Source organism: Pseudophryne corroboree, chromosome 4 (genome assembly GCF_028390025.1).
Source record: "Pseudophryne corroboree isolate aPseCor3 chromosome 4, aPseCor3.hap2, whole genome shotgun sequence".
Taxonomy (NCBI): Eukaryota; Metazoa; Chordata; class Amphibia; order Anura; family Myobatrachidae; genus Pseudophryne; species Pseudophryne corroboree.
In genome coordinates, this window is record NC_086447.1 from 338,497,556 (window position 1) to 338,515,747 (window position 18,192).

The 18,192-nt window shown below is 44.7% G+C and overlaps 1 protein-coding gene across 1 annotated transcript in view; it reads right to left on the reverse strand.

Annotated features, from left to right (window-relative positions):
* The window catches only part of LOC134909505 (probable cation-transporting ATPase 13A4), a 332,428-nt gene that overhangs the window by 274,699 nt on the left and 39,537 nt on the right, over window positions 1–18,192 (reverse strand). The window contains exons 4-8 of the mRNA XM_063916442.1: window positions 17,829–17,899; window positions 17,662–17,742; window positions 17,069–17,138; window positions 331–465; window positions 156–228 (exon numbers count right to left, since the gene is read on the reverse strand). Coding sequence (XP_063772512.1) covers window positions 156–228; window positions 331–465; window positions 17,069–17,138; window positions 17,662–17,742; window positions 17,829–17,899 — 430 coding nt within the window. The remainder of the gene's footprint in view (window positions 1–155; window positions 229–330; window positions 466–17,068; window positions 17,139–17,661; window positions 17,743–17,828; window positions 17,900–18,192) is intronic.

Below are 18,192 nucleotides of genomic sequence, written 5' to 3' on the forward strand. Positions count from 1 at the left end.
TTTTACCAGGGCCCGGCAAATCAAGATAGACAGTCTGTGATCTCTCTGCTCTAAGGTATCTTTATCCCTTTCCAGAATGCTAAGGTTTTCCGCTGTAAAACAGTTTTGCTCACTAGTATTACAATAAACGTATGTCATGTATCCTTCTCTTTTACCTCCATTTTCATGAAGTACGGTAACCATAATGCTGTTATAGGATGCTGACATTTTGTGCAGTTTGACAGATTGCTAGGGAAAATGAAAACAAAAACATCTTAGATATTTTATACTTTGTGCAGGAAATAATTGAATAAAACATTTATCATCTAATATTATAGATTAGATACATACCACTCTTAGATTGTATACGGTTGCAGCAATAGACAATAGGGTCATGGCCAATATAGCCAAGCTATATTCAAGGTATGATATAGCTATCCATATGCTTATAGAGTAAGCTTGAAAAACATAAAATGGATTGAGAACCTGCAAAACAAATGACACATGAGTAATAACATATGTTGTAGATAATCACTTGTATAACAAAACCTTGGTAAAGAGTTCAGTGGGAAAAAAAGGAATATGAGCACCAAATCACATCATCAGTCCAAGATGCACATGGTCCACCGGTCACATAACTGCAACCCCACATGCATACAGTAGGAACCTGAAGGCTCTCGTTACTGAATCCCTTATACAATATGGGTACAGTTATTTGACATTACATTATATATAGTATACATAGAAACAGAAATGCCAATAATACAGTGCATGAGTAAGAGCTTGTTTTGCACACAGAGGAAGATAAATCCGGATTATGGGGGTAATTCAGATCTGATTGCAGCAGCAAATTTGTTAGCAGTTGGGCAAAACCATGGGGGTCATTCCGACCCGTACGCACGCAGCGGTTCTTCTCTGCGGTGCGAATGGGTTGGAACTGCGCATGTGCGGCATGCGCATTGCTCACGCGCAGCGTTGCCTGGCGATGGATGTTACCAGGCAACGGAGCGCCCAGCGAAAAAATGACGCAGCGCTGGAGGCGTTCCGGGGCGGATACTCACCATTGAAGGCCGTTTTCGGGGAGTGGTTAGAAGAATGCAGGCATGTCCAGGCGAACGGAGGGCGGATGTCTGATGTCAGGACCGGGACCTTCATCGCTGGATCCGTCGCACAGGGTAAGTAGCTGCAGGGCTGGTCTTGTTTTGCAGAAAACTTTTTAAGCATAGCAGGGCTGCACAAACGATTGCAGCCCTGCTATGCTAAAATACACTCCCCCATAGGCGGGGATTAGTTGATTGCAGCAGCAGCAAAAAGTTGCTGGCTGCGATCAACTCGGAATGACCCCCCATGTGCACTGCAGTGGGGGCAGATATAAAGTTTACAGAGAGAGTTAGATTTGGGTTGCAGGGGGTGCAGACATAACACATGTTATGTCTGCCCCACCTGCAGTGCACATGGCTTTGCCCAACTGCTAACAAATTTGCTGCTGCGATCAACTCTGAATTACCCCCTATGTCTGAAAAATAATAATTAATAATAATAATTTTATTATATAGCACTCTTACTCCAATAGGACTCAAGGCGCTTAACAGATACATAGTATAATATAGTACAAAAAATAATAAAGTACAGAAAAGCTTTTCATAAAATTGTAGATACTAAGGGGACATTATGGAAATGCTTGAGTAAACAGGAAAGTCTTGAGTCTACTTTTGAAGGATTCTATAGTTGGGGCCCCTCGCGCTGTGCGGGGAAGAGAATTCCACAGAGTCAGAGGTGCATGACTAAAAGCTCGACCCCCAGATGAATTACGGGAGATTCTAGGTACTGGTAAAAGTCCTTCATCTACAGTTCGCAGTAATCGAGTGGGGCAGTATGGGGTCAGAAGCTGCTCCAGGTACCTTGGGCCTTGGTCATGTAGGGCTTTGAAACTCAGTAAGCCAATCTTGAAGATGATTCGCCATCTTACAGGCAGCAAGTGAAGGGAGTAGAGGATGGGTGTTATGTGGCTAGAACAGGGCTGGTCAGTTAACAGCCTAGCAGCTGTGTTTTGCACCAGCTGTAAGTGGTGCAATTCTTTTGCTGGGAAACCAAGGTAGAGGGCATTACAGTAGTCTAATCGAAATGATACAAATGCATGGATGACTTTTGGCAGATCATCTGAGGGAACTAAGTGCTTGATTCGGGCTATGTTCCTCAGGTGATAGAATGAGGATTTGATTGTGGCTGATATCTGTTGTTTAAGTGTCAAGCCACCATCCAGGACAATGCCAAGATTCTGCACACGATCAGTGGTTTGTAATTCTGAATCCCCGAGTGTAAGTCCAGTTGGTTGGCTATGCTGCAGTCTTGACCTTTGATGTTGCGGTCCTATCATAAGGTCCTCTGTTTTATCCGGGTTCAGTCGCAGCCAGCTGGCACTCATCCACTTCTGGAGTTCAGCTAGACAGCCATTTAGGGTTGCTATTGGGTTATCAGTGCCCGGAGAAAAAGACAAGTACAGTTCTGTATCATCTGCGTAGCAGTGGTAGACCATCCCAAAAATAAAAAAAATAAAAAAATAAAATGTGGTTCAGAATATGTTCTAACATTGTATTCTTGTTAGAGATGAGCGGGTTAGGTTCTGCGAGAACTGAACCCCCCCCAAACTCCACATGGTTTACACGGGTCCGAGGCAGGCTCAGTTGTTCCCGCTTGACTCAGAAAACCCGAACGAGGCAAAACGTCATCATCCCGCTGTCGGATTCTCGCGAGATTTGGATTCCATATAAAGAGCCGCGCGTCGCCGCCATTTTCACTTGTGCATTGTAGAGAGAGCAGAGAGGACGTGGCTACATTCTCTCAGTGGCAAATCTCAATATCAGTGCTCAGTATCAGTGCTTATTGCTGCTCAGTGATACAAGTACAGTGTCTCTCTTGTGCTGCATCTTGCTGCTCAGTGTCAGTTCTCAGTAGTATCATCATCAGTGCTCAGTATCACTGCTCATTGTTTTGTGCTGCATTGTGGTGCTCAGTAATACTACAGTACATTACTAATATACTAGTCCAGTGTTGTGTGCTGCATCTTGCTGCTCAGTGTCAGTTCTCAGTAGTATCATCATCAGTGCTCAGTATCACTGCTCATTGTCTTGTGCTGCATTGTGGTGCTCAGTAATACTACAGTACATTACTAATATACTAGTCCAGTGGCTTATGCTGTATCTTGCTTCTCAGTGTCAGTTCTCAGTAGTATCATCATCAGTGCTCAGTATCACTGCTCATTGTCTTGTGCTGATTTGTGGTGCTCAGTAATACTACAGTACATTACTAATACACTAGTCCAGTGTCTTTTGCTGCATCTTGCTGCTCAATGTCAGTTCTCAGTAGTATCATCATCAGTGCTCAGTATCACTGCTCATTGTCTTGTGCTGCATTGTGGTGCTCAGTAATACTACAGTACATTACTAATATACTTCTTCAGTGTCTTGTGCTGCATCTTGCTGCTCAGTGTCAGTTCTCAGTAGTATCATCATCAGTGTTCAGCACCACTGCTCATTGTCTTGTGCTGCATTGTGGTGCTCAGTAATACTACAGTACATTACTAATATACTAGTCCTGTGTCTTGTGCTGCATCTTGCTGCTGTAGGGTGCTGTGGTAGTGTCCTGTCACTGTGCATAGGTCATCATCATTCCAGTCACAGTGGTATCTGGTATCTATCTAGTGGTATCTAATTCCAGACATTACTGCCGTCTAATTCCAGATATATTACTGGCATATAATTCCACACATTAAAAAAATAAGATTTTACTTACCGGTAAATCTATTTCTCGTAGTCCGTAGTGGATGCTGGGGACTCCGTAAGGACCATGGGGAACAGACGGGCTTTGCAGGAGACATGGGCACTTTAAGAAAGAATTTAGATTCTGGTGTGCTCTGGCTCCTCCCTCTATGTCCCTCCTCCAGACCTCAGTTAGAGAAACTGTGCCCGGAAGAGCTGACAGTACAAGGAAAGGATATTGGTAATCCAGGGCAAGATACATACTAGCCACACCAATCACACCGTATAACTTGTGATAAACTTACCCAGTCAACAGTATGAACAACAACAGAGCATCAGTTCAACCCTGATGCAATTATAACATAACTCTTATTGCAGCAATAACTGTATACAAGTATTGCAGAAGAAGTCCGCACTTGGGACGGGCGCCCAGCATCCACTACGGGCTACGAGAAATAGATTTACCGGTAAGAAAAAATCTTATTTTCTCTAACGTCCTAGTGGATGCTGGGGACTCCGTAAGGACCATGGGGATTATACCAAAGCTCCCAAACGGGCGGGAGAGTGCGGATGACTCTGCAGTACTGATTGAGCAAACACAAGGTCCTCCTCAGCCAAGGTATCAAACTTATAGAACTTTGCAAAATTATTTGAACCTGACCAAGTAGCCGCTCGGCACAGCTGTAATGCCGAGACCCCTTTGGGCAGCCGCCCAAGAAGAGCCCACCTTCCTAGTGGAATGGGCCTTAACTGATTTTGGCAGCGGCAATCCAGCCGCAGAATGAGCCTGCTGAATCGTGTTACAGATCCAGCAAGCAATAGTTTGCTTTGAAGCAGGAGCACCAAGCTTGTTGGAAGCATACAGGATAAACAAAGACTCTGTTTTCCTGACCCTAGCCGTTCTGGCTACATAAACCTTCAAAGCCTTGACCACATCAAGCAACTCGGAATCCTCCAAGTCAGTAGTAGCCACAGGGACCACAATAGGTTGGTTTATATGAAAAGATGAAACCACTTTCGACAGGAATTGTGGACGGGTCCTCAATTCTGCTCTATTCGCATGGAAAACCAGATAGGGGCTTTTATGTGATAAAGCCGCCAATTCTGACACACGCCTAGCCGAAGCCAAGGCTAGCAGCATGACCACCTTCCACGTGAGATATTTCAATTCCACCGTTTTGAGTGGTTCAAACCAGTGGGATTTCAGGAAACTCAACACCACGTTAAGATCCCAAGGTGCCACTGGAGGCACAAAAGGGGGTTGAATATGCAGCACTCCCTTTACAAACGTCTCAATTTCAGGTAGAGAAGCCAGCTCTTTTTGAAAGAAAATGAATAGGGACGAAATCTGGACCTTAATGGAACCCAATTTTAGGCCCAAAGTCACTCCTGACTGTAAGAAGTGAAGGAAACGGCCCAGCTGGAATTCCTCCATAGGGGCATTCCTGGCCTCACACCAAGCAACATATTTTCGCCATATACGGTGATAATGTTGAGCTGTCACGTCCTTCCTAGCCATTATCAGCGTAGGAATGACCTCATCCGGAATGCCTTTCTCTGCTAGGATTCGGCGTTCAACCGCCATGCCGTCAAACGCAGCCGTGGTAAATCATGGAACAGACAGGGCCCCTGTTGCAACAAGTCCTGTCTTAGAGGAAGAGGCCACGGGTCCTCTGTAAAGAATTTATTGCAGATCTGGATACCAAGTCCTTCTTGGCCAATCAGGAACAATGAGTATTGTTCTCACTCCTCTTTTTCTTATGATTCTCAGCACTTTGGGTATGAGAGGAAGAGGAGGGAATACATAAACCGACTGGAGCACCCACGGTGTCACCAGGGCGTCTACAGCTATCGCCTGAGGGTCTCTTGACCTGGCGCAATACCTCTGTAGCTTTTTGATGAGGCGGGATGCCATCATGTCCACCTGTGGCAGTTCCCACCGACTTGCAATCTGCGTGAAGACTTCTTGATGAAGTCCCCACTCTCCCGGGTGGAGGTCGTGCCTGCTGAGGAAGTCTGCTTCCCAGTTGTCCACTCCCGGGATGAACACTGCTGACAGTGCGCTTACTTGATTCTCCACCCAGCGAAGAATTCTGGTGGCTTCCGCCATTGCCACCCTGCTCCTTGTGCCACCTTGTCGGTTTACATGAGCCACAGCGGTGATGTTGTCTGACTGAATCAGAACCGGTAGGTCGCGAAGCAGGGTCTCCGCTTGACGTAGGGCGTTGTATATGGCCCTTAGTTCCAGGATGTTGATGTGAAGGCAAGTCTCCTGGCTTGACCACAGACCTTGGAAATTTCTTCCCTGTGTGACTGCTCCCCACCCTCGGAGGCTTACATCCGTGGTCACCGGGACCAAGTCCTGAATGCCGAATCTGCGGCCCTCAAGAAGGTGAGCACTCTGCAGCCACCACAGGAGAGACACCCTGGCCCTGGGGGATAGGGTGATTAACCGATGCATCTGAAGATGTGATCCGGACCATTTGTCCAGTAAGTCCCATTGAAAGGTCCTCGCATGGAACCTGCTGAAGGGAATGGCCTCTTATGATGCCACCATCTTTCCCAGGACTCGAGTGCAGTGATGCACTGACACCTGTTTTGGTTTTAATAGGTTCCTGACCAGTGTCATGAGTTCCTGAGCTTTCTCTATCGGGAGATAAACCCTTTTCTGGTCTGTGTCCAGAATCATGCTCAGGAAAGGCAGACGAGTCGTAGGAATCAACTGCGACTTTGGAATATTTAGAATCCAGCCGTGTTGCTGTAACACTTCCAGAGAACGTGCTACGCTGATCAGCAACTGCTCTCTTGACCTCGCTTTTATGAGGAGATCGTCCAAGTATGGGATAATTGTGACCCCTTGCTTCCGCAGGAGTACCATCATTTCCGCCATTACCTTAGTAAATATTCTCGAAGCCGTGGAGAGACCAAACGGCAACGTCTGAAATTGGTAATGACAATCCTGTACCACAAATCTGAGGTACGCCTGATGAGGTGGATAAATGGGGACATGAAGGTATGCATCCTTTATGTCCAGAGACACCATAAAATCCCCCCCTTCCAGGCTTGCGATGACCGCTCTCAGCGATTCCATCTTGAACCGGAACCTTTTCAGGTACATGTTCAGGGATTTTAAATTCAATATGGGTCTGACCGAACCGTCCGGTTTCGGTACTACAAACATGGTCGAATAATAAGCCCTTCCTTGTTGAAGGAGGGGAACCTTGACCACCACCTGTTGAAGATACAATTTGTGAATTGCAGTTAACACTATTTCCCTCTCGAGGGGGGAAGCTGGCAGGGCCGCTTTGAGGTATCGGTGAGGGGGCATCTCTTCGAATTCCAGCTTGTATCCCTGAGACACAATATCTATTGCCCAGGGATCCAACTGGGAGTGAACCCACTTGTGGCTGAAATTTCGGAGACGCGCCCCCACCGGGCCTAGCTCCGCCTGTGGAGCCCCAGCGTCATGCAGTGGATTTTGTGGAAGCCGGGGAGTACTTCTGTTCCTGGGAACTAGCTGTGTTGTGCAGCTTCTTTCCTCTGCCCCTGCCCCTGGCAAGAAAGGACGCACCTCGGACTTTCTTGCTTTTCTGTGATCGAAAGGACTGCATTTGGTAATACGGTGCTTTCTTAGGCTGCGAGGAAACATATGGCAAAAAAATTTAACTTTCCAGCAGTAGCTGTGGAGACCAGGTCCGAGAGACCCTCCCCAAACAATTCCTCGCCCTTGTAAGGTAAAACCTCCATGTGCCTTTTTGAGTCGGCATTGCCGAGTCCACAGGACCCTTCTGGCAGAAATCGACATAGCATTTATTCTAGAACCCAGTAGACTAATGTCTCTTTGAGCATCTCTCATATATAGGACAGCGTCTTTTATATGCCCCAGGGTCAATAATATAGTATCCTTGTCTAAGGTATCAAGTTCCTCCGACAGGGTGTCCATCCATGCTGCTACAGCACTACACACCCAGGCCGACGCGATCGCCGGCCTCAGTAAGGTACCTGAATGTGTATAAATGGACTTCAGGGTACCCTCCTGCTTTCTATCCGCAGCATCTTTGAGGGTAGCCGTATCCTGTGAAGGCAGGGCTACCTTCTTGGATAAGCGTGTTAAAGCTTTGTCCACCCTAGGGGAGGATTCCCAGCGTAACCTGTCCGTTGGCGGGAAAGGATATGCCATAAGAATCCGTTTGGAAATCTGCAGTTTTTTATCTGGAGATTCCCAAGCCTTTTCACATAACTCATTTAGCTCGTGTGAAGGGGGAAAGGTTACAACCTGCTTCTTTTCCCCATACATATGAACCCTCTTGTCAGGGACTGGGGTTTCCTCTGTGATGTGCAACACATCCTTAATTGCTATAATCATATAACGGATGGATTTAGCCAATTTTGGCTGTAACTTTGCATCATCGTAATCGACACTGGAGTCAGAATCCATGTCGGTATCTGTGTCAACAATTTGGGATAGTGGGCGCTTCTGAGACCCTGACGGTCTCTGCGACATAGGATCAGGCACGGGCAGAGACCCTGACTGTCCTGAGGCTTCAGCTTTTTCCAACCTTTTATGCAAGGAATTAACATTATCATTTAAAACCTTCCTCATATCCATCCAATCAGGTGTCGGCGCCGTCGGCGGAGAAACCACATTCACTTGCTCCCGCTCTGCTTCCACATAGCCTTCCTCGTCAAACATGTCGACACAAGCGTACCGACACACCACACACACAGGGAATGCCCTTTTTGAAGACAGTTCCCCCACAAGGCCCTTTGGAGAGACAGAGAGAGAGAGTATGCCAGCACACACCCCAGCGCTATAAACCCAGGAATAACACAGTAACTTAATGTTAACCCAGTAGCTGCTGTTATGTTGATTTTTGCGCCTAATTATGTGCCCCCCCTCTATTTTTACCCTCTTCTACCGTGTATCTGCAGGGGAGAGCCTGGGGAGCTTCCTCTCAGCGGAGCTGTGGAGAAAAAATGGCGCTGGTGAGTGCTGAGGAAGAAGCCCCGCCCCCTCGATGGCGGGCTTCTGTCCCGCTTAAATATGCATTTTCTTGGCGGGGGCCCATACATATATACAGTACCCAACTGTATATATGTTCACCTTTGCCAAAAAGAGGTCCAAATGCTGCCCAGGGTGCCCCCCCCCCCCCCCCCTGCGCCCTGCATCCTTACAGTGACCGGAGTATGTGAGGTGTGTGGGAGCAATGGCGCACAGCTGCAGTGCTGTGCATTACCTCAGTGAAGACCGGAGTCTTCTGCCGCTGATTTCGAAGTCTTCTTGCTTCTCATACTCACCTGGCTTCTGTCTTCCGGCTCTGCGAGGGGGACGGCGGCGCGGCTCTGGGATCGGACGACGAGGGTGAGATCCTGTGTACGATCCCTCTGGAGCTAGTGGTGTCCAGTAGCCTAAGAAGCAGGACCTAGCTTCAGAGAGTAGGGCTGCTTCTCTCCCCTCTGTCCCACGATGCAGGGAGTCTGTTGCCAGCAGAGCTCCCTGAAAATAAAAAACCTAACAAAATACTTTCTCACAGCAAGCTCAGGAGAGCTCACTGAAAAGCACCCAGGTCGTCCGGGCACAGATTCAAACTGAGGTCTGGAGGAGGGACATAGAGGGAGGAGCCAGAGCACACCAGAATCTAAATTATTTCTTAAAGTGCCCATGTCTCCTGCGGAGCCCATCTATTCCCCATGGTCCTTACGGAGTCCCCAGCATCCAATAGGACGTTAGAGAAATGGAGAACAAAAATGTGGAGGGTAAAATAGGGAAAGATCAAGATCCACTTCCACCTAGGGCTGAAGCTGCTGCCACTAGTCATGGCAGAGATGATTAAATGCCATCAACGTCGTCTGCCAAGGCCGATGCCAAATGTCATAGTAGAGAGCATGTAAAATCCAAAAAGCAAACGTTCAGTAAAATTACCCAAAAATCTAAATTAAAATCATCTGAGGAGAAGCGTAAACTTGCCAATATGCCATTTAAGACACGGAGTGGCAAGGAACGGCTAAGGCACTCTCCTATGTTCCTCATGACTAGTGGTTCAGCTTCACATGACGATGGAAGCACTCATCCTCCCGCTTGAAAAATTAAAAGAGTTAAGCTGGCAAAAGCACAGCAAACAATTGTGCGTTCTAAATCACAAATCCCCAAGGAGAGCCCAAATGTGTCGGCGGGTGCGATGCCTGACCTTCCCAACACTGGACGGGAAGAGGTGGCTCCTCCCACCATTTGCACGCCCCCTGCAAGTGCTGGAAGGAGCACCCATAGTCCAGTTCCTGATATTCAAATTGAAGATGTCACTGTTGAAGTAAACCAGGATGAGGTGTTGCTGGCGCTAAGGAGGAAATTGACGAGGAGGATTCTGATGGTGAGGTGGTTTGTTTAAGTCAGGCAACCGAGGAGACACCGGTTGTCCGTGGGATGATTAAGGCCATTTACATGCCTGGTCAAAACACCAAAAAAATCACCTCTTCGGTGTGGAATTATTTCAACAGAAATGCGGACAACAGGTGTCAAGCCATGTGTTGCCTTTGTCAAGCTGTAATAAGTAGGGGTAAGGAAGTTAACCACCTAGGAAAATCCTCCCTTATACGTCACCTGGAGCGCATTCATCAGAAGTCATTGACAAGTTCAAAAACTTTGGGTGACAGCGGAAGCAGTCCACTGACAACTAAATCTATTCTTCCTCTTGTACCCAAGCTCCTGCAAACCACACCACCAACTCCCTCAATGTCAATTTCCTCCTTAGACAGGAACGCCAATAGTCCTGCAGGCCATGTGACTGGCAAGTCTGACAAGTCCTCTCCTAACTGGGATTCCTCCGATGGATGCTTGAGTGGAACGCCTACTGCTGCTGGTGCTGCTGTTGTTGCTGCTGGGACTCGATCGTCATCCCTGAGGGGAAGTCGGAAGACCACTTGTACTATTTCCAGTAAGCAATTGACTGTCCAATAGTCCTTTGCGAGGAAGATGAAATATCACAGCAGTCATCCTGTTGCAAAGAGGATAACTCAGGCTTTGACAACTATGTTGGTGTTAGACGTGCGTCGTGTATCCATTGTTAGTTCACAGGGACTTAGAGAATTGCTTGAGGTAGTGTGTCCCCAGTACCAAATCCCATCTAGGTTCCACTTCTCTAGGCAGGCGATACCGAGAATGTACACAGACGTCAGAAAAAGAGTCACCAGTGTCCTAAAAAATACAGTTGTACCCACTGTCCACTTAACCACGGACATGTGGACAAGTGGAGCAGGGCAGACTAAGGACTATATGACTGTGACAGCCCACTGGGAAGATGTATTGCCTCCCGCAGCAACAACAGCGGTGGCACCAGTAGCAGCATCTCGCAAACGCCAACTCGTTCCTAGGCAGGCTACGCTTTGTATCACCACTTTCTATAAGAGGCACACAGCTGACAACCTCTTACGGAAACTGAGGAACATATTCGCAGATTGGCTTACCCCAATTGGACTCTCCTGGGGATTTGTGATATCAGACAACGCCACCAATATTGTGCGTGCATTATATGTGCGCAAATTCCAGCCCGTCCCATGTTTTGCACATACAAATAATTTGGTGGTGCAGAATTTTCTGAAAGACGACAGGGGCGTGCAGGAGATGCTGTCGGTGGCCCAAAAAATTTTGTGCTACTTTCGGTATTCAGCCACCGCGTGCCGAAGACTGGAGCGCCAGCAAACACTCATGAACATGCCCTCCCATCAGCTGAAGCAGGAGGAGATAACGAGGTGGAATTCAACCCTCTATATGCTTCAGAGGATGGAGGAGCAGCAAAAGGCCATTCAAGCCTATACATCTGCCTACAATATAGGCAAAGGAGGGGGAATGCACCTGACTCAAGTGCAGTGGAGAATGATTTCCATGTTGTGCAAGGTTCTCCAACCCTTTGAACTTGCCACACGTGAAGTCAGTTCAGACACTGCCAGCCTAAGTCAGGTCATTCCCCTCATCAGGCTTTTGCAGAAGCAGCTGGAGAGATTGAAGGCGGAGCTAAAACGGAGCGATTCCGCTAGGCATGTGGGACTTGTGGATGGAGCCCTTCATTCGCTTAATCAGGATTCACGGGTGGTCAATCTGTTGAAATCAGAGCACTACATTTTGGCCACCGTGCTCGATCCTAGGTTTAAAGCCTACGTTGTACAGTATCTCTCTTTCTGGCAGACACAAGTCTGCAGATGTTCAAAGACCTGCTGGTGAGACAATTGTCAAGTCAAGCGGAACGTGACCCGCCAACAGCTCCTCCTTCATTTTCTACTGCCACTGGAGCAGGCAGGAAAAGGATAAAATTTCCAAAACCACCCGCTGGCGTTGATACAGGGCATTCAGGAGCAAGTGCTGACATCTGCTCCGGACTGAAGGACCTGCCAACGATTACTGACATGTCTACTGTCACTGCATATGATTCTGTCACCATTGAAAGAATGGTGGAGGATTATATGAGTGACCGCATCCAAGTAGGCATGTCAGACAGTCCGTACGTATGCTGGCAGGAAAAAGAGGCAATTTGGAGGCCCTTGCACAAACTGGCTTTATTTAACCTAAGTTGACCCCCCTCCAGTGTGTACTCTGAAAGAGTGTTTAGTGCAGCCGGTCACCTTGTCAGCGATTGGCGTAGGAGGTTACTTCTAGAAAATGTGGAGAAGATGATGTTCATCAATATGAATTATAATAAATTCCTACGTGGAGACATTTACCAGCAATTGCCTCCAGAAAGTACACAGGGACCTGTGATAGTGGATTCCAGTGGGGACGAATTAATACTCTGTGAGGAGGAGGATGTACACAGTGAAAGGGGTGAGGAATCGGGGGATGAGTATGAGGTGGCCATCTTGCCTCTGTACAGCCAGTTTGTGCAAGGAGAGATTGATTGCTTCTTGTTTGGTGGGGGCCCAAACCAACCAGTCATTTCAGCCACAGTCGTGTGGCAGACCCTGTCGCTGAAATGATTGGTTTGTTAAAGTGTGCATGTCCTGTTTATACAACATAAGGGTGGGTGGGAGGGCCCAAGGACAATTCCATCTTGCACCTTTTTTTATTTATCTTTGCATCATGTGCTGTTTGGGGACTATTTTTTTTAAATGCCATCCTGTCTGACACTGCAGTGCCACTCCTAGATGGGCCAGGTGTTTGTGCCGTCCACTTGGGTCGCTTAGCTTAGTCATCCAGCGACCTCGGTGCAAATTTTAGGACTAAAAATAATATTTTGAGGTGTTCAGAATAGACTTTAAATGAGTGTAAATTATGGTTACTGAGGTTAATACGACTATAGGATCAAAATTACCCCTAAATTCTATGATTTAAGCTGTTTTTGAGGGTTTTTTGAAAAAAATCACCCGAATCCAAAACCCACTCAAATCCGTCAAAAATCCAAAAGGGTGGTTTTGCCAAAATGCGTCCGAATCCAAAACACGACCGCGGAACCGAATCCAAAACCAAAACACAAAACACGAAAAATGCCTGCTGCACATCTCTAATTCTTGTGTAGAACTAATTATTTTTTCTTTTCAGCAGATTGATATTCATCAGCTGTACAAAGTGTAATATGATCTAAGCTTTCAAAAAACTATTTATTCTTTCTTGACCATATAACCTTTTTTAAAGTACAAGCAAAACATATAGGTCAATTTTATTATGGTAAAAAATAATTTGCAAGTTTATGATCTGCCAATTGTCTCACTTTTGGGCACATTTATAAAAATCTTCAGAAAAAAAGCTGTATTTAGAAGATAGTACTGTACCTGCAAAAATTGAGTATCCCCAGATATTAAGTATCCTCAAATAGGGGAGCCTGAGTTATAGGATGCGGGGATTTTGAATGTATAAAGCTGGAGTGATAAGAGGTACACCTTAACAGGTGTGATCTGACCCAACCAGGAGATGTAAAGGGGTATCAATTCATCTAATTAAGCTTTAATTGTAGAGAGGCATTGGGGGATGATAGCTGAGAAAGTTGAAGGGTGATGAAGCGACACCATTGACTGACACCTTTGCAGTAAGGAATTGACATACTGTAAGGCCAAGATCCCTGGGAGGAATAGCTTATCGAAACCCATCCATCTGAGCACTGTGCTCAGGTCAGGAGACATAAAAAGCTTTTCCTGCATCAAACATCATAACCATCAGATATCTAGGGCCTGATGGCCAAGGATAGAAACATACTTAATCAGATGAATCAAATGGGAAAGGGAGAAAATCTATTAGCTAATATTTTTGGCCAATAGTTAGTACATGAGGTGGGGTCCAACCCAGTTTGGGTATTATAATAATTTTAGCTAGTGATGCTGCCTGGTCTAAAAGGGCATCCTCCAAGATTTTGTTAAAAAATTCAGTTAGTACAGGGGACAGAACATCAACAGATTTGTTTGTAATACAAGGGGTCCCAGTCTCTTCAGGCAACATTTACTAAATGTTTGGTTCTAAATTCTTGTGAATTTGCAGAGGTATTGCTAACCTGCGATTTATTAAGGCCAAAACAATTGTGAAACCACCAAGAAAATACAATTTACGCAAAACGGGTCTTGTGCCTGCACAGATCAACAACCATCGTATTTGTACGCAATCCAACAGGTTTGCATACAAATTTGAATTAGTCCCTTTACACACATATTTGTTTTCTCTTTTTTTATTCTGGTTCGTGTCGATCTTTTTAAATTTCTGAAAGCTAATTAAGAGGCTTCTCACATAATTTCACCTTAAACTCTTATGGGGATATCCTATTAGCAGCGTTACTTTACAGCTGCTAATAGGATTGCCGAAGGCTATTCTATTAGCCCCGATGCGTGTATCCTTTTCCCCCGATGCCAGCACTTATTGAGGATTATGCCCATATAATCCCTGATAAGCAGCCACCGGAGCCGCAATAACACATGGAATCGGGGACTTATCCCTGATCCTATGTGTTATTCATTTATTAACAGTTTTATATATATACTAGCGTAGAAAGCCCGGCACTCCTCCAAAATGACACTTGCCCCGGTGCCTTCAGTGGAGAAAGTAGCAATATTGAAGAAACAGCTGCGGCACTCAGGGTCTTGTGAAAAAGTCGAATTGTATTGTTACATCACAACGTAAAACACCAACGTTTCGGGGTGTCTAGCCCCTTTGTCAAGATGTGAGAGTGTGTGTGTAAAAGAAAAGACTTACCCATATAGAGACAGAGCCCGCCAAACTGAAAGAGGAAAGCCGCCCGTGGCTCCGGCGTGTGTGCTGTGCGGCGATATGTGATGACGAGTGAGTGTGTCAAAGGGAAACCTGTGCCGGTCCGTTGCTAGGCAACGGTCGAAGCACTTGAGGGCCGGATACCGTGCGGCTGTGTGAACAAACAAATGATAGAGAAACACCACTAGGTTAAATGCCATGCAAAGAAGCCCACAGAGAGAACATATACATAGCAGCTGGATAGATTAAAAAACGTAATGTGCACACAAAGAATGGTACAAATAGAAAGACAGTCACTGGGACAATTAACCCAATGCGAACCGTGACCTATAGGTAGTACTAATAATCCAGAGCTAGAACCATAAATCTAGATATAAGGCGTGTTGGAAGAGCCCAATCTAAACAACTAGACAGGCAAGCATGATAGCTTGAAAATAGAAAAAGAGTAAGGGGAAGCAGCATAACAAAGAATAACAAAAATTTGATATAATATTATATATACAGCAGCAGCAATGTTTAAGCATAGAGCCAGTGTGTAAATTTACGTTGTGATGTAACAATACAATTCGACTTTTTCACAAGACCCTGAGTGCCGCAGCTGTTTCTTCAATATATATATATATATATATATATATATATATATAGTGCAGTGAATTCCATTGCGCTTGACAACTGGACACAATGATAAGATACAACTGGGTGATAAACTGTCATAGAGGTGGGAGAGCCCTTCTCGCAAGCTTACAATCTATGGTGAAAGAGTGTTATCGTGCGATCGGGGGTCCAATTTCCTCCATTAAAAATGGTGTCTAATTGGATACCGCAATAATGACCATTAGTCATAAATCGCAACATCCAGCCATTTTTAATGACTAAAATGGCATTGGGGCTAATTGGATACCCCCCTTATTTGTTATTATATTATTATCATCAAAAGATACTTGAACTCTACTTATCTTTTGGCATTGGCCTGACTGTACTATGCTTGTACTAGCCAGAGCTTGCACATGTGAATCCAGGCTAGCAAGACGCACTAGTTTGTAACAGCAAGAAGAATCAGAATCCTTGTGAGTCACCATAAGTTATTTTTCATTGTCTTTGATATATTTTATTATTTTAATTTACATTTTTAGTAAATAATTAAAATTCTAAAATGTATTTGTAGATTTAGATTTTTGAAGAATTTAGGACCTATTTAAGACCTATTAATTCAAGGAATTAATAATGAGCGGATTCGGTTTTACTCGGTTTTACTCGGTTCTCAAAACCGAATCTTATTGGCTATCCAAAACACGTGACATCAGTGAGCCAATAAGATTCGGTTTTGAGAACCGAGTAAAACCGAGTAAAACCGAATCCGCTCATCACTAGGAATTATCACAAGAGATTGGGGCCCCCAATATACAGTATACAAAAGACCTGGTTTTACTTATGCATATTAAGATTCTCTGAAGGAGACAGCCTCTTGGTGTGTAGTGTATAATGTATAGCACTAGTGTCATTCTAAGACCTGTGCAGTGGAGAGATGAAGCAAAAACTGGTTACAGTACAAAAACACATGGCAATCTTACCTACAGTAGGTGATAAATCATCCCTCCAATAAATGCCTTTATTATACATGAAATCATAGGACAGGTGAACCTGGCTTGGTGTCATCCTGTGTGAGATTGAGGAAGTGGGACAAGATGTATGATGATACAGTTGCATTACCATTCCCCTATGGGAGGCCATGTGCATCATACAGTTTGTGTCTTCATTGCACATCTTCACCCACATTGCATGTCAGTGGGAGCTCCTCCAGGATCTTTACCTGATTTCACGGGAGGTCTCCCATTGATCTAATAGTCTCTTGGATATATACCAAAACTATTGTAGTAACTGTGAAATGAATGTCCTTTCATCAAGTCCCATGTTATCTTGATTTTGCAATTGATCGACCAGCATTGTGGACTAATGCGTAAACCAGTTCTACTATGGAAATGTGTCTGTGTTTACCTTTTTATAAAATCATGAGTGACAGGTATAATCTTTAGGACTATTGCAAAATCCCTGTGTCTATGTGGAATATACAGAATATTGATACATTGCTGGTAACCAAATTGAATGTGCGCACACAGAGGTATTTCTATAGCATTAGTCCATATTATGATCCTACCTCTTTGACCAGTAGTGTCCAGATTGGCGTGATCTTCACTGTGATTGTGTTGAGCCCACAGATTTGTCGTCTGCCCAAACATAAGATGAAAAATAACTGTACAACAGTTGCAGAAAAACATTCATAACATTAGCAAAGCTGGTAAAAAGAGAAGGTCCACTATAATTATCCTTTATCTATATTTTGCAAGCAAATTACGTAGATTTTAAAGCCAGAAATGTTTTTATACATCTTAAATCCTTTCTCATTGGAGTTTGATACAAAATTTCTCTACTACAGGGAGTAGGACCCAGGAACCTGGAGAAAGCCCACAAGAACATTGGTAGAACATACATTCTCTATGCAAATATCTCCATGATAACAATGGAACCCGAAGCCCCAGTATTGGCCGACAGCAATGGGGGAAATGTACTAAAAATTCTAAAAATGAAACTATAATTTTCCAAGATGCAGCAGAGAAAGATAGATCAGTCTATATGGGTGAAACCTCCAGATATTAAATCTACCCCCATGTCTTTGTGTGCTCCTCATTATTAATATCCAGAAAATAAGATAACGTGACTGCATATTAAGGTATGTAGAATGTTTCATACCTGATGTCTTGTTCTTCTTTGGAGAGACCAATACCATATTTTGAATGGATGTCTGAGCATGAGAGGCTATCATCTAGAACTCTGGGACAAAACACCACATAGTTATCCTTACAATATGGATTTGATGCATGAATCTCTATTTCACATTTTAATTCCATTTGACTCACCCAATTTTTGTAAACTTGAATTCAGGAGGGACCCATACATAGCGTATTTTTTGTACTTGTATGTAGCGCACCTAAAAGTTATTCATTTTTTCTTATTAATCAGTTCATTGAAACAAATAAGGCATCTCTTATTAATCAGTTCATTGAAACAAATAAGGCATCTGCTGCATGGTATCTTTAAAAAACGAAAAGAAAAAAAAACCTAACTATATACGTGTTTCACTTTCTACCCTTCTACCCTTCTGTGAATTTTTTCAAATGTGTTGTTTAAATGATTATCTTATTGTGATGATGGCTGTTACATCACTGAACTTTTTATATGGTGTAAAGAAATTACTGTATGGCAGAACAATATAAGTACAGC